The sequence below is a fragment of the Labeo rohita genome, chromosome 15 (genome assembly GCF_022985175.1).
Source record: "Labeo rohita strain BAU-BD-2019 chromosome 15, IGBB_LRoh.1.0, whole genome shotgun sequence".
In the NCBI taxonomy this organism is placed as follows: domain Eukaryota; kingdom Metazoa; phylum Chordata; class Actinopteri; order Cypriniformes; family Cyprinidae; genus Labeo; species Labeo rohita.
Genome location: NC_066883.1, coordinates 26,551,166 through 26,568,911, shown reverse-complemented (window position 1 = coordinate 26,568,911; position 17,746 = coordinate 26,551,166). Strand labels below are relative to the sequence as shown.

At 33.0% G+C, this 17,746-nt stretch overlaps 1 protein-coding gene across 1 annotated transcript in view; it reads right to left on the bottom strand.

The window, feature by feature from the left end:
- The window catches only part of nlk2 (nemo-like kinase, type 2), a 105,243-nt gene that overhangs the window by 26,649 nt on the left and 60,848 nt on the right, over positions 1-17,746 (bottom strand). The window contains 3 exon segments of the mRNA XM_051128503.1: positions 4,249-4,458; positions 8,934-9,019; positions 9,564-9,670. Of these exon segments, the coding sequence (XP_050984460.1) occupies positions 4,249-4,458; positions 8,934-9,019; positions 9,564-9,670 (403 nt within the window).

The following is a 17,746-nucleotide window of genomic DNA, read 5'->3' as shown; positions in this document are numbered from 1 at the left end:
CCTTGGCCAGATCTGTGCCTTGCCACAATTCTGTCTCTGAGCTCTTCAGGCAGTTCCTTTGACCTCATGATTCTCATTTGCTCTGACATGCACTGTGAGCTGTAAGGTCTTATATAGACAGGTGTGTGGCTTTCCTAATCAAGTCCAGTCAGTATAATCAAACACAGTTGGACTCAAATGAAGGTGTAGAACCATCTCAAGGATGATCAGAAGAAATGGACAGCACCTGAGTTAAATATATGAGTGTCACAGCAAAGGGTCTGAATACTTAGGACCATGCGATGTTTCAGTTTTTCTTTTTAATAAATCTGCAAAAATGTCAACAATTCTGTGTTTTTCTGTCAATATGGGGTGCTGTGTGTACATTCATGAGGAAAAAAAAAATGAACTTAAATGATTTTAGCAAATGGCTGCAATATAACAAAGAGTGAAAAATTTAAGGGGGTCTGAATACTTTCCGTACCCACTGTATGTAATAAAATAAAATAAAAAGTATTAAAAGTAAAACTTTTTATATTTTATTTTATTTATTTATTTAATTTTTTTACAAGGTCACATGTTTAGCATCAGCGTAAAAGACTTTCTGTTTTCAGCAATAAAAAAATATTTTATTTTATATTAGATTTTTTGCTTTTCAGGAATACCACATTTAGGGGTGTGACAAATATGCTAAACGAAACACTAACTGTAACATGTAATATAATTATTTTTTATAACAATTACAATTTAATAGTAATTCTAAATATTATAAATAATCACAAATATATATTTACAGATGTGACAAATATGCTAAACAATACATTATACATAACACCTAATATAAATAATTTTTTTATAACAAATATAATATAATATAATAATAGAAAAGTATTAAAAATTCAATTTATAAAAAAAAATGTTTTAAAAAAGTAATTTTATTTATTCATTTATTTGCTTTTTAGGAATACCACATATTTAGTGATGTGAGAAATATGCTAATACTATAACACATAATATAAATATGTTTTTATAACTATTACAATTAAATAATAATTATAACAATAATAAATAATCCTATATATATAAGATTTATTTATTTTATTTTATTTTAAATATATCATATTATTTATTAAATTTGATTTTATTTTACATTAAGGTCACATGTTTTGCATCAGTGTGAGATCTTCTGTTTTCATTAATGAAAGAAACAAAAATATTTTATTTTATTTTTAATTTAATACCACATTTAGCGGTGTGACAAATATGCCAAACAATACATTAAAACACTTAACATAAATAACAGTTTTTTTAATAATTACAATTAAAATATAATATAATATAATATAATATAATAATGAAGTATTAAAAGTTAAGTTTAATAAAAAAAACAACAACTTTTTTTAGCAATTTACTTTTGTTCTAAACACTATAAATAAAACAGTCGGGTCTAATAAGGATATGGCATACACTTATGTAAATAAATAAATAACCATACATACAAAGATCTAATTTAAAACAAACTAAACAAAACAAAAACATAATAAAAGTGTAGGAGAAGGACAAAGGAAAAAATAAACTAGATACATGTTATTGATCTGTACATAAACAAACTGGAGCAGAACCATGTTCAAGTAAATCAGATTCTTTACTGGAGAGAATTTAATGAGCCTTAAAGTGGATGTCGATGTGCTGTCGGTGCACATTCAGGGCTGTGTGGACACACACACACACACACACACACTGTGAGGAACAGCCAGTCCCAGAGTCTCTGACACACTGCAGGGCCAGTATTATTAGAACATATGGCTCATAATCTTCTGTGTGAAACACAGAAAACTTAAACTGAAAAGTTTATCTGTAGTCAAACTTCTCAAAGAAATTCTTACTTATGTTACTGCATCATACTTCATATTTATGAGACTCTAAACAAAATAATAGTAGAGGCCTCTGTGCTTATGTGAAAGCTAGAGACATGCTGTCTGAGCTATGACGGTGCTGGTCCTGCTCGCTGCAAACACACAGCCATGTAGGACAGAGGGCTTCTGGGTCACGGCCACACTGGGGCTTTAGTACAACAGAGCCTTGAGCTGCCCCCGCTCACTCATTAGCATGGTGGTACAACATTTTTCAAAAATAATGTATGTTAAGGTCACATGTTTAGCATCAGCGTCCAAGATTTTCAATTTTCACTCAAAATGTTGCAATGTTGAGAATCTATAATAGCACTACTACTGTAACATTTCTTAAATTAAATTAAATATCAAACCATTCGTTTAAGTTCTTTTTATTTTTAAAGCATTAGTTCACTCCTGAATTACATCATGCACCCTCACGCCATCCAAGATGTTTATGTCTTTCTTTCTGAATTTGAAAAGAAATTAAGGTTTTTGAAGAAAACATTCCAGGATTTTTCTCAATATAGTAGATTTCAATGGGGATCTACGACAATGAAGGTCCGAACTGCAGTTCCAATGCAGCTTCAAAGGGCTCCCAGACAAGGAATAATGGTCTTACCTATTTAAATAAAATACAAATGTCTATACTTTTTAACCACAAATGCTCATCTTGCACTAATCACATTGGAAAGGTTACAAGTGGCTAATTCTTCATAGGGCTGCCTCCTAATAGTCGACAAACCATTAGTTGATGAGAACAGGCTTGGTCGACCAAAATTTTATTAGGCTGTTCTATGTGGTAATATAGTACATAGGGCAGGACATCCAAACACTCACCTGTTATTCATCGACCTCAAATATGGCTTTTCATCTAAAAAATGTAAGTAGTACCTACTTTACATGGCAACTCAATCTAATGTTAGCATAGAAAAATGTGCGCTATTGAAGTGTCCGAATAGAACAGATGGAGGCGCCGGTGCGCTCACTTGCACTTAAAATACTCTGTCATTTTTGGTCATACAGATGAAAGTAATATTCTTTAGAATCTGAAAAGACTATGTTTATTTGTGTGCATTTAGAATAACAACGAAACGTTGTGCTTTTGTAAAATAATAAAAGCAAACAGGATGTGCTTTCTGCCGTGTTGGTCTCTGTGAACTTAAGCGTGAAACATCGAAACTGTGTATACTTGCCTTTTACAGACATGAAAAATATAGGCTATCTCTAGAGGGTGAAATGCTTACTTTTAAATGAACCAATTCAAAAACAAATATTCTCAGGTAATGTAATTCGTATGAAACATGTAGGTGCATTCACTACTGCGGAGATAAAGTCAGTATCGCCGACTTCATCTTCTAAGCCGAAAACAAATAAAGCACTAGTTCATCAACAAATTTTTAAAACATTACTGCAGTCTCCTTGCTGTTTTTTCCCTGAAATATTCATAATATTTATATCTGCCGATGCGCTGTGGCAAGCTTTTTTTTGCATGCGCTTGAGCGCTTATTAGGCTATGTAGGCAATTAAAGGCTCATTATTATCATATATATATATATTATTATTTAATGTGTGACTAATAGTCGAATAATGCTTGAAGATGAACAACTACTGGTCGACCGGAAAAATCATTAGTTGATGGCAGCCTTAGTTCTTGTCTGTGCACTTCGGTTCATAAAGGTAGGGTAGGGCGAAAAACTCCATCCCATTTTCTACTCCAACTTCAGAATTGTCCAACATAGTTGTTTTATGTTTTTCTGTAAAGGGTGTTTGACGTTCTTTACACATTTTCGTTGCAAACACTGGGGCGGCACTTCCGTCTACATCACGTGTGACCTTTGCGTTGAAGTCCAGCTAGTGCAAGATGAGCATTTGTGGTTAAAAAAATATATACAATTATTCTTTTTAAGAAAATGACCGACCGTTTCACTAGATAAGACCCTTACTCTTTGGCTGGGATTGTGTAGAGCCCTTTGAAGCTGGCCACTATAAAGAAAAAAAAATCCTGGAATGCTTTTCTCAAAAACCTTAATTTCTTTTTGACTAAAGAAAGACATGAACATCATGGATGACATGGGGGTGAGTATTTTTTTATTAATTATCATGACATTTTTATTCTTAAAGTGAACTAATCCTTTAGTTTTCCTTAAAACAGACTGTGAGTTTAGGAAAAGACAGATACTTCAAAAAAATAACGTCCTGGATGTTTTCCTTAGCTGTTCTACCTCATACACCAAAAATCATAAGGTTCTGATTGGCTGATAAGAAATAATGTTGATACAAGAACATGTTCTACTTGTATAAATCACAATGAGTTGTGTGAAAAGGCCGTTTTTTGCCTCCAGATCGAGCGCTGAACATGAGCGTAGGTGAATACCTGTTGGATGGGACTCTGGGCCTGGAAGAGGATGCGTCGGCCAAGCAGCTCGGCAAAGATGCAGCCCACAGACCAGATGTCGATGGCGTTGGAATAGTGCCTGCTCCCCATCAGGATCTCTGGCGCTCTGTAGTATTGCGTCACCACCTCCTGGGTCATGTGACGCGACTCGTCCAGCTCCTCCACTCTTGCCAGGCCAAAGTCACAAATCTGTGTAGAATTTAGGATTATTTACATACTCGCAAGCGTGCGTTTATTGACAGGGATGGAAAGATGCTTTTTCCATAAATCAAGCAATAAAACCAATATTAGATAGAGAGGCTCATTCACGTTTTAACCAAACAGACAAAACAATAAAAGCACTATAAACACAAGACCCAATTTCCAATCATCTTGAGCTGCTTGAGTGCTCTTGGGAAATAAATAAATGAGAAAAATATCTCTGCCTCTTCTCTCCACCCACTCTCAGAAAGAAGGCACAAAAGGGCCTATCATGCATTACTAACTATTTACCCAAGTAGCTCCACCCAGTTTTTCCCAGAGGCCTAATTTTACGCATTCCCACAAGATGAATTCAAATCCTGCAAGCAACGCTTAAACATGCACTTTATTAAAACGATTTCTTGTCTTCTTGTTCCATTCAAATAAAAACACCACAATTTATGGAAAGAGTGCCAAGGTGTTATCAAGCTGCCAAGGTGTTATCATGTGGTTGCTGGGGTGTTGTAAGTGGTTGCTAGGTGGTTATATTTTAAAATTGAAACTGCCCAAAGAGCCCAAGTTTACGTTTCTATAGCTAGGTCTCCATCCATGTATTTTAAATGAAACTGCATAAATAGATGTTAGATGTAAATATCAAAATATCTTTTAGATATGCACATAAATTATGGTGGAAACATATTAATATAATAAATATATTACGTATATTTATATTATGTATATGTATATATATATATACTAATGCAGTGTTTAATTTTTTTTTGTATCAGCTTTTGTTTTTATATTTTCAAGTTTTTCATTTTACTTTTGAATTAAATTTTATATAAAATTTTGTATCTTTAATTTAAAAGTAGTCCAGCTATACTGTCAGTAATTTTGATACTTCAGCATTTTATTACAGTTGTTTGCTGTAAGCTTTTCATTTTATTTTATTTTTATTTATTTTAATTTAATTACATTTATTTTATTTTATTACTTCATTTTTATTTAATTTTATCTTATTATATTTCATTTCATTTTATTTTATTTTAATTCATTTTATTTCATTTTCTTTCTTTTCATTTCACCATTTTATTTTTTTATTTTAATTTAGTTAATTTGATTTATCATTCTATTTCATTGTATTTTATTTTTTTTATTTCATTTTATTTTTATAGTACTTCAGCATTTTATTGCATTACAGTTATTTGCTGTATGCTTATTTTATTATTTCATTTTTTATTCCATTTTATTTAAATGTATCTTATTTTATTTCATTTCATTTTAACAGGGTACCAAAAATTACAATTATAATATCTCGAATACACAGATAAATTTGAAATTTGGATTTAACAGCTCATGAAAAGTCTGTGTAATGTTTTTGTGGTAAGTATTTAAATGTAATACGGTTAGGGGTGTTTTCAATTAGTTGCATATTCAAAAGTCTCATGTTAAGGATATAAAATAAATCAAATATGAACCTAGATCAGACTCGAGCGTGTTTGATTGCAGAACATGGCTATAAGATAAGGTCTGGCACGTCACAGCTAAATGAGGGAACATTCTTCTTTTTCGGAAATGGGGATTAAGGGCTAAATGAAGCAGTGCATGCTAAATGATTCGCTCTCTGTGGTCCAATAGCACAATCTATTCCCGCTCTCCCCTCCAGCACATTGCTCACGCTGCTGGGTGAAGTCTGCACGCACATACATGGAGAATTTCTCTTTTTCTTTTTCTTTATCTCTCTCTCTTTCTATATCTCCCATATCAACCTTGCTTTCTCTTTTGCAGCTGGGCTCTCTCTATGGGATCCAAAATGAAGATTTATGTCAGGAACTGAGCAGATGAATCAATCCCAAAGGGGCCCTGACCCCCTGGAGCCAGAGATTGTGTGTTAGTGTGTGTACGCTGGCGCTGTAGACCTGGCCTGGCCATACAGATATGAAACGTCCTTACTCCTCGATAAAAGCAGTTATAAAGACAGAATTCAAGGCCCATAGGCCAGAGTATATAATGCTAAAATAGCAGGAGAGCACAGAGACAAAAGAAGCCAGTACAATACAGCTTAAACAGGCAAAAATCGCACATATACATACATACATATATATAATATATCTACACAAATAGATAGATAGATAGATAGATAGATAGATAACCATAAGTATTACAGTTTTTCTCAGTCACTTTGCATTTCTCAGATTAGAAATGAAATTCTCAAAACTTCTTGTTCAACCTCCACATCATCTAGTCACTTGTGCACATCATAATAGCATTTTCTCATTTATTTGAACAAGTTGCGATTGCTTTGGTACATTCATGCAATGGTTTTTGTACATTTGTCTGCGTTTTCCTACATTATCAGTTGCTAGTGTCATGTTGCTCAAAATGTATTATATAGTTCTCTGTGCAATAGTCTTACCCCTCAAAACATCTAGTCATTAGTTCATCGTATAAGTCATTAAATGCAAAATGGCTGATATAGTTGTCATAAACTGTCAAGTATATTTTCTACACATTCCTGTTAGTCTATTTATAAATTTGCCATGCATTGTGCAGGTGAATCTTGACTTTCACTAATAAGGGAATGTAGATTAAACAATAACAAACCAGTTCTCTGAAATTCCTCATACAGTGCTGCATGCAAAAGCGAAGTTCTGCCTAAGGGGTGATTCCTGTGTTTGCCTTTCTAATTTTGTATTTTCGCTTTTGTGCATCTGTCATGTACAAACATCTGACAGACATCTGTAAGATGTCACTTTTAAATACACTCTAAATCATAAACATCTTACAGTAAAGACATCTAATAAAAGTCTATTTGACACCTGGTAGGAAACGTGCAGATGAGCAAACACTCTAAAAAATAAATCTTGCACATGTAAATGTAGACGTGAAATAGATGTCTTAGCGATGTACGTGGATATATGACACACATAAGAATTGCAGCCTTCTGCATTTCAGTACAGTAACTGTCATGTAAACAATTGCTATAGTTTACATCAGGTAATGCTAATAGAATACACTGTTAGATTGACAACATGACTAAGCATTTCGACTATCTTGTTTGTGAACAATGACACAAGGACTTTTCATTCTGATGGCACTGATATGTTCATTGACATGCATACTTACTTTTGATAGATGAACTAAAGATTTTGAGTAAGTTACAGACTTTTGCAGGTAATCCATTGTGTTGTGCTGTTTGTACGAATTGTTTTGAGAAATGCACATACTTCTTTGCAAATGTTAAGGATGATTTGAGAAATGCACCAAAGCGACTGAGAAAAACTGTAATTTTAATATGCACAACCTGTAGATGTATGTCTCTATCTCCATATATATATATATGTATATATATCCATGCTTACATATAGAGAGAGAAAGAGATGGATGGACGGATAGATAGATTATATATTTTTAAAAATATAATAATTTTAATATTAATTTACAGATACATGATTAGATAGATAGATAGATAGATAGATAGACAGACAGACAGATAGATAGAAGGATAGATAGACAGAAAGATAGATAGACAGACAGATAGATAGAAAGATAGACAGACAGATAGATAGACAGACAGATAGACAGACAGACAGACAGATAGATAGACAGACAGACAGATAGACAGGCAGATAGAAAGATAGATAGATAGATAGATAGACAGACAGACAGATAGATATAGATAGATAGAAAGATAGTCAGATAGATAGACAGATAGACAGACAGATGATATAGATAGATAGATAGACAGATAGATAGACAGACAGATAGACAGACATAAACAGACAGATAGATAGATAGATAGATAGACAGACAGATAGATATAGATTGATAGATAGACAGACAGACAGATAGATAGATAGATAGATAGACAGATAGATAGATAGATAGATAGATAGATAGATAGATAGATAGATAGATAGATAGATAGACAGTATTAATTTCAATATGTACCAAAAAAAACCCTTTTTATTTTTGTGTTATTTTAATTAACTGAAAAAAAAACTGTAGATTTAAAAACAAATATCAATATTAGATGAAAAACTTACAATTAAAAATGTTGCCTTGGCAACTAATTGTAATAAAATAAGTTGAAATACTAAAATTTCATTTAAAACTTAACTGTTAAAAAAAAAAAAAGTCTTATGTTTGCTAAGTCTATATTTAGTTGATTAAAAACAGTGAAACAGCAATGGTGGAAAAAAAAGCTAAAACAATTTTAAAACAGTTCCTACTTTAATATACTATTTTAAAATATAATTAATTTTTGTAATGGCAAAGCTGAATTATAATGGCTTGTGGAAACCATACAAATAGAAAAACAGACAGATTTTAAATGAACTCTCTTAAGAGTTCATCTACAAAGTAAATTTCTGAAATTACCAATTACTTATAACCACTGAAGCAAAAGTACCAGAAAATACAAAATTTCAACATAGGAAAAAAAAACACCAACAAATTAAAGGTTGGACTTGCATTTCACTAACCTTAAGCACACAATTGCTGTTGACCAACAGGTTACCAGGTTTAATGTCTCTGTGCAAAATGCCAGCTGAATGTAGATACTTCAATCCTGTGAACACAACATATCCATCAGCCATTAAAGACATTTTGTGGACACAAACTGTATTGATATGAAGGAGACTGCGCTGTTATGCTGTACCGTTTCTTGTTTGGTTTGGATTGTAATCCAGTTGACATATAAACAGAGTTTTGCATTATGCTGCCATTTTTACTCTAAGATGTAATAGAGCATTGTGTCACATCAAAACACTTGTTTAATGTGTTTCATTAGGAATTAGGTTAACTGGTCCATTAAAGACATGTCAGTTGTCCCACAGTAAACAAAATATCAAAGAGGTGACTGTTTCTTGTTCTCCCATTTGCATTCTTATACTATGTGTAAGAGTGGTCTGTCTCATCCTGCTCTTTTTCTCTGGTGAGAATATGATAGTAGCAACGGTGTTTGTGATTGTCTCTGTATTTCTCTACCCATGAGATTTGGTGTAGAAAGACTCGGTGTGGAGAATGTGTGTCTCTGAACTCTGAGGTGGAAGCTTTTGAAATAAAATTTTGAAATAAAGAACTCAGTGCATGTGCGTGTATGTGTGTCTCACCTCGAAGGATCTGGTAGAGAAAGACTTTGACGTGGTCAGAGCTCAGGGGCTGTGGAGACACGATGATCTTATGGAGGTCACTCTGCATCAACTCTGTCACCACATAACTGCAGTAAGAGTTATGTCAAGGGAAACAAGCATTCCAAAAATAACAGCAGGAAGTTCACACATACAACAGCGCTCCAAATGATGGGCTGTATTAGCACTCATCTGAAAACAGAGCTGGTGGAGAGGGAGGTCACAGGGAAGTGAAGAGGGTGAATGTGAAGAGGACTAGTATTTGTCTAAAGCGCCACTCCTAAACTGAAGCAAAAAGTCAACAGTTTTAGTCGCACATTTATTTTTTTTAAATCACAGATCTTACAGATGTAAAATGTGATGATGGACCATTCATTTAACTCCTAACCCAGTATTATTTTAACTTTAGTTACAGCTTTGTGGAACGACCCGCATTTAAAAACAAGTGTTTTCAAAACAATAAAAATTTATTATTTCCATTGTTCCATTGTTAAAGGGATGGGATTGTTCACCCAAAAATGAAAATTCTGTCATTAATTACTCACCCTCATGTCATTCGTTCATCTTCAGAACACAAATTAAAATATTTTTTATGAAATGAGAGTTTTTTGCGACTAACGCTGACACGGAAGAGAAGAAATTGTTGAATAAAGACGTTATTTTTTTCTTTGCACACAAGTATTCTAGTAATTACATGGACTGCTTTAATGATGTCCTTACTACCTTTCATGGCCTTAAATGTGTCAGTTACATTGCTGTCTATGCAGGGTCAGAAAGCTCTCGGAGTTCATCAAAAATATCTTAATTTGTTCTAAAGATAAACAAAAGTCTTATGGGTTTGGAACGACATGAGGGTGAGTAATTAATGACAGAATTTTCATTTTTGGGTGAACTATCCCTTTAATCTCGTTTATTTACAGTATTATATAATGACATTTTCTATTTCAAAATGCATTTTAAAGATCTATTTTAGATATATATTTTTTTATTTATTTGGATGGTTTGTGAGTCATCACTTAATATGATTAGGGTAATAAGTATTTAATTTTTTTTAAATAAAATAACTATTTAGTTAAAGCTATTTAACTATTAAATATTTAAATAAATAGTTTTTAAATATAAATATTTAACATTATATTTACTCTAACAATTACCAAAACCTAATTACTTTTAAAAAGTAAAGAAGTGACTGTTTAGTTACTTTAAATTGACAACAAACTATGTTTTTGGCAGTATCATTTAACAACATAACTTATTATATTATTTCCTTATGAATTAATATTAGGGGTCGACCGATATGTGTTTTTCAAGGAAAATGCTGATACCGATTATTACAGAACAAGTTGACCGATAACCGATATTTTAAACCGATATATGTGCCTGAGGTGAAAATGAAATTAATATCATAATTACAACTAACAAAGGCTCTGACAAAAACTTTCTTTAAATGCTTTTAAATTATTTTATCAGAAAAAGGTTTTGACCGATATATCCATATTTATCTGTGAAGAATAGTTAAAATAGAATGACAAAAAACAAAATAAAATGGTCATTCTTGAGAACAAAATTTATAAAATCTCTATTTTAATTTTTAGTTATTTAAATAATAGCACCAAAAGCACTGTTGGTAATACTTTACAATAAGGTGTCATTTGTTAACATTAGTTAATGTATTAACTAACATGTACAAATGATAAAAAATACATTTATTACACCAAGCATAAGGGTCAATTTTTTGAAATTGAGATGTATCCATCACCTGAAAGCAGAATAAATAAGCTTTTCATTGATGTATGGTTTGTTAGGATAGGGCAATATTGCCCGAAAATCTACAGTTTTGACCCATACAATATATTGTTGGTTATTGCTACACATATACTCGTGCTCCTTACAACTGGTTTTGTGGTCACATTTATTAATCTTCGTTAATATTAGTTGATAAAAATACAGTCGTTCATTGTTTGTTCATGTTAGTTCACAGTGCATTAACATTAACAGTGCATGTTAACAAACACAACCTGTGATTTTAACACTGCATTCATAAATGCTGAAATTAACATTATCTAAGATTAATAAATGCTTAACTATTGTTCATTCTTAGTTGATGTTAATTAACATAGTTAACTAATGTTAACTAATGAACCTTTTTGTAAAGTATTACCGCATTGTTTGTTGTAAATTTCAACACAGTATCGTGAATTGTTATTGTATACACCTGCAAAGAAAAAAAGTGTCATTACATTCTGCTTTCAATGGACAGCTGAACACTTGGCAGAGCAGGTTTGTGAGGCTTCACAAGAAACATCAGGGTGTGATGATGCGGGCATTAACACGGTGATGAATGAAGATGTTGAAAACACGCATAGGAAGTGTTACAACAGCCACTGAGTGAGATGAATCCAAAAGGGAACATAATCTAATCAGCACAACTACTATTACTATAATTCACTTCATTACATTGTGACCGTCAGGGCTCAATGAAAGGTTCCGTTTCCACGTCTAAGGGCATAAAAGCACATATTTGCCCTCGGTTACAATTCCCAGAATATAAAACACAATGACGAGCTGCTCTTTGCCGTACAGTCCGGCTAATAAACACAAACCGGAGAACTGTCACTTCTGGGTATCTAGGTCTGACCTTTATGTCGGGAAGATTATGATGTTGAATAATCTTCACCTGGAGACACACATTATGACTCATTCATGTGCTAAAGAACGAACAACGAGCAATTATATGCTTCAGCGCTACTAGTCTCTCAAAACAAACACCAACTTCAGCAATCAACACATATGAGCGCAGACTCAACACGTCGCCTGTCAGTAAATACAGGCGATGGAGAAAGCGTAGGAGGACTTCCTGGCAAAGACAAACCGCCTGTGATCTTCCTTTTATAAACACACAAAGATGAGTCGCTCTCTGCCACTCGGTCCAGTCGAGCATTCGGGCTTGCTGGCAGGGAGTCACGCACACGAAGCTATACGAGGTTTGACAGATGCAGATCTGTGGTTCAAAAAAGCTCATCCAGTCATCTACACTGCGGCCGAGTCAGCAGAGGCAACCCTCTAGTTCGTGTGTGTGTGTGTGAGATAACTACAGCTGAGCATGCAGGACTGCTTGATTGACTGTCTGCTGGGACAAGCCCATCCTCTACCCACCCCACGGTTTTCCCTCAAGTTTCTCAGCTACAAGAGTGTCACAAGTATTTTCATGCCATCTTTCACAGTGTCACTGCAAATTCACACGGCTTCTCTTCGCAGCCTTGGAAGCATCGCTCTTCCGCTTTTTGTCTTTTTTGAGAGCTTTCTCTACATATTTAGTGTTTTTAAACTCATCTTGCAATTGACCCTTCGCAAAACCCCGCGTTACTTAGTTACTGTTGCTATGTCTGACAAACAATGCCACTCTCACACTACACATCGTTTTCTCATGCAGTGAAAAATACATTGCGGAGCAGAGAAAACCGACATGCTGTCAGACAAGACAGAGCAGGTTACTTCTGGTATGAAACAAGGTCTCAGCTTTGAAATGTTGTCTTTTTTTTAAGAAATTTAAACAGTAAACACAATTTTAATGTTAATTTGTTTTGACAGATCACTGTATTGCGTTATTAGATCAATTGACACATGAACCGATTGTCTTTTCTTCTTTACTTAAAAAAGAACGTACACACACATATATTATCAATTAATCGATTTGACTGCACTACTTTTTACATGTTTGTATTACACTAAATGTTGTATTTAGTCTAAATTTAGTTTTGCTTTCACTTTAATTGAGGTGATCACCTCATCAACACACTAGAAACCACAGAGTAGTAGCATAGAAACCACCTAAAACCCTAGCAGCATGCTATAACCACGAATACCCATCTACACACCACGTCCCAGCACAGTGGCAGCACCTTTCTACAAAAAAAAAAAATAAAAAAAAATCAAGTCGCTACAATTCAACAGCTTATGGACTATAAACAGCCAATTCTTTCCCCTTTTTCTCTCTGAGATTTTCACACTTATTATAAAACAAAAGCAATATTTGTTTCACAGCTCTTTGTGGGGTAATAAAACATTACTACACTGCAAAAGGGCAACAGAGCTCTGCTGTTAAAGGATTAGTTCATTTCCAGAATAAAAAAAAATCCTGATAATTTACTCACCTTCATGTCATCCAAGATGTTTATGTCTTTCTTTCTTCAGTTGAAAAGAAATTAAGGTTTTTGAGGAAAACAAACAGGATTTTTCTCCATATAGTGGACTTCAATGGGGAGTAGCAGGTTGAAGGTCTAAATTACAGTTTCAGTGCAGCTTCAAAGGGCTCTACATGATCCCAGCTGAGGAATAAGGGTCTTATCTAGTGAAACAATCAGTCATTTTCTTATGACTGATATATAAAGTATATACTTTTTAACCACAAATGCTCGTCTTGCACTAGCTGACGCATTTACATAGTCATGTTGGAAGTTGGCGGAAGTACCAAAGTTTACAAAGAAAATGTGCAAAGAAATCAAATGCCCTTTACAAACCAGTAAAACAACGATGTCTAACGATTTTTTTTGAACCAAGTATACAGATGAAGAACAAACCACGCATGACGTTTCCAACGTGATTACTGATGAGCATTTGTGGTTAAAAGTATATACATTTTTATTTTTTATTTTTAGAAAATGACAGATCATTTTGCTATATAAGACCCTTATTCATTGACCGGAACCGTGTGGAGCCTTTTGAAGCTGCACTGAAACTGTAATTTGGACCTTCAACCCATTGATTTCCATTGAAATCTGCTATATGGAGAAAAATCCTGGAATGTTTTCTTCAAAAACCTTAATTTCTTTTTGACTGAAGAAAGAAAGACATAAACATCTTAAATATAGAAAGGGGCTGAGTAAATTATCAGGACATTTTTATTCTGGAAGTTAACTAATCCTTAAATCTCCCACACAAACTGCATTTAGTAACTTATTTAGTAACACGCTACACCTAGAACAAGAACCTTGCCAAACAAAAGTGTAATACATCAACCAAAATATTTACTAGGAGTTAACAAGCCTGTAATATCAAGCTAAAAGCTTGTTACTTTTTTACAGGCCGTCGGGGTAGAATAGCATTCAATACTGAAGAGACAATTCAACAAAAAAAGAAACTCTGACTTGTATGGCAAGCTTTCTTTTGTGGTGATTTTATTTTTTAAAGATTATACTGTCTTTACGCTTTTCATTATACTGAAAAAGTGAATGACCACTGGGGCTTTTACAGTTGAGGTCAAAAGTTTACACACACCTTGCAGAATCTGCTAAACGTTAATTATATTACCAAAATAAGAGGGATTTTTGTGTATTTGAACTTGTTCCAGTAATGACCATATGATTTTGAAATGCATCTTTTCACACTGAAGACAACTGAGGGACTCATATGCAACTTACAGAAGGTTCAAACGCTCACTGATGCTCCAGAAGGAAAAACGATGCATTAACAGCCGGGGTGTGTAAACTTTTGAACAGAATGGCAGCTTCTGAATGGCAGTACTAAATGAATAAAAAAAAAAAAAGAAGATATTTAGGCAAAATAAGAAAAATGTACACATCTTCATTCTGTTCAAAAGTTTACACACCCCGGCTCTTAATGCATCGTTTTTCTTTCTGGAGCATCAGTGATTGTTTGAAGCTTTTGTAATAGTTGCATATAAGTCCCTCAGTTGTCCTCGGTGTGAAAAAATGCATCTCAAAATCATACAGTCATTGATGAAAAGGGGTTCAAATCACCAAAGGGTTCAAAAACCAAAGAAATTGTGGGACCTGACTGATTTTTCTGAAGAAAAGCAGGCAGTTTAACTGTTCAGGACAAGCAGACTTATGAACAACTATGACTAAACAAAAAAAACAGCTATGCATCATTCAGGTAACAACACTGTATATAAAATCAAGCATATGTAATCTTTTGAACAGGGTCATTTTTATAAATTCAACTATTATTTTCTCTTGTGGACTATGTGTTAATGTCTTTTATGTGAAATATCTTATCAGGTCAGTACTAAATAAACAATAACATACATTTTGCATGATCCCTCTTATTTTGGTAAATTAATGAACATTTTGCAGATTCTGCAAGGTGTATGTAAACTTTTGGCCTCAACTGTATGCTTGAAAAGGACAAAAAAGCACAATGAAAGTGGTAATATGAAGCCTGATAGGTTTACTAGAGGAAAACACTAAACTTTAAGTCATACAGATTTTGAATAACATAACGGTGAGTGAATAAATACCAGATTTTTCATGTTTGGTTGAACAATCCTTTTAAAAAAATCACACCCATGAGACTTTTTAACCAGGTTGGGTGTCTCAAAAGCAGACTTGTGGAGAGCTCCAGGCAGACCTCCGCACGATATTTCGATAATCGCCTGAGAACAGAGGGCTTTTGTCACGTGCCTAATTAGCCTCATGCAAATGACGGCCATGCTTGATTGCTTCACTGAAATGCAAATTACACATCCTCCGAGCGTGGTCCTCCGCAGAGCGTTAGCGCTGACGCAAAAAAACACACATGCTGAAGAGCTGAACGGGGACTATGGGGAGTGAAGTCAGTGGCGCTCCGCCGGTTCTCTGTGGCCCGTGACTTTCTTTATCTCCCCCGTGACTCTCCCCCACTAAATTTGAGCTGAACCAGTGCTGCCGGATCGCTACGCCAACTAGCACAGCTTGACTGTGGGTAGAGGTGGAGAGGCACCTGTGGTCTGGAGCTCCCCTCCAGAATGACTAACTGACAGTTGAGAGTTACAGAAGGAAGTGGAGTGACTCTACTAAATGGTTCCCATGGTGACAAGCAGGAGAAAACAAGCATACACCTGCACGTATAGAGAAACGTGTCCACACCTTATCTAACACATCTCAAGGCAGTAAAAAAAAAAGCACAAATACATGCACTTTAACATTCACAAAGCTACTTGGATGAGCATCTTGATATACGACTATACTATAGCTTGGTTGTTATGTTAAAACAAATTATTCTTTTGAAATTGTAAATAAAGGTTATTGGAAGTATGTTTTATGAGAAAATGCTATTGATGTCTTTCTAATTGAAAATTTCATCAGCAATCACTTCAAAAATTTACTAGCAATGTCTGAGAAAAATAGATTCTACATAAAATGATTTTCAGTGAATAGCTATAAAAATAAAATCAATTTTTAAAGCATATATATATATATATATATATATATTTTTCACATGCACTATGTATTCATCTTTCAATCTATTTATCAAAAATACACAAATTTTTGTTAACAAACATAAAAAAATATATGCAATAAAATATATATTAAAATATATATTAAAAAAAAATAAAATAAAAAATAATATAATATATATATAAAAATAAATATCCTCAGTATTTTTTTTTGTTATTTACACATGCAGTAATGCATTAATTCATCTTTCAATCTATTGAAAATACATAAATTTTTATGTAAACATGTATAAATATACAAAATAATATTAATAATAATAATAATAAATATATATATGTATGTATATTTATACATGTTTACATAAAATTCACACACATTTTTATTTTAGCAATATTTAATTTTTATTAAATTATTTTATTTTTTATTGATTTTTTTGTTTGTTATATTTTATGTTGCCCCATTCGATTTTTTTTATTTTATTTTATCTTATTTATTTTTGTATTTTTGAATTTTATTTTACCATTACTTAACTTTTGACATAATTTTTTAATTTATTTTATCAATACCTTATGTTTCCTTATTTTATTATTGTATTTTTATTTTATATTTTATGTTGCTTCATTTTTTCGTTTATCTTATTTATTTGATTATTTTAGAATTTCGTTCTATGTTTTTTAGTCTTTTTTTTTATTGTATTTTTTACTTTTCTTTTTTATTTCATTTGATCAATAACTTATTTTTCTTTATTTTTATTTTATATTATACTTGATTATGTTGTTTAATTTTTATCTTTTCATCTTTTGGATTTTATTATGTTTCTTTATTTTTATTTTATTTTAATAGAGCAATATATATTATAAATTACCTAAAGTTACCTGAAGCAGTTTAAAACTTTCAAATGATTAATTTGTGGGAAAAAAAAAAAAAAGTCACAAAGTGCATTAAAATCAGAAGAATATTTCATACCACAAACAAAACGGCCTGTAT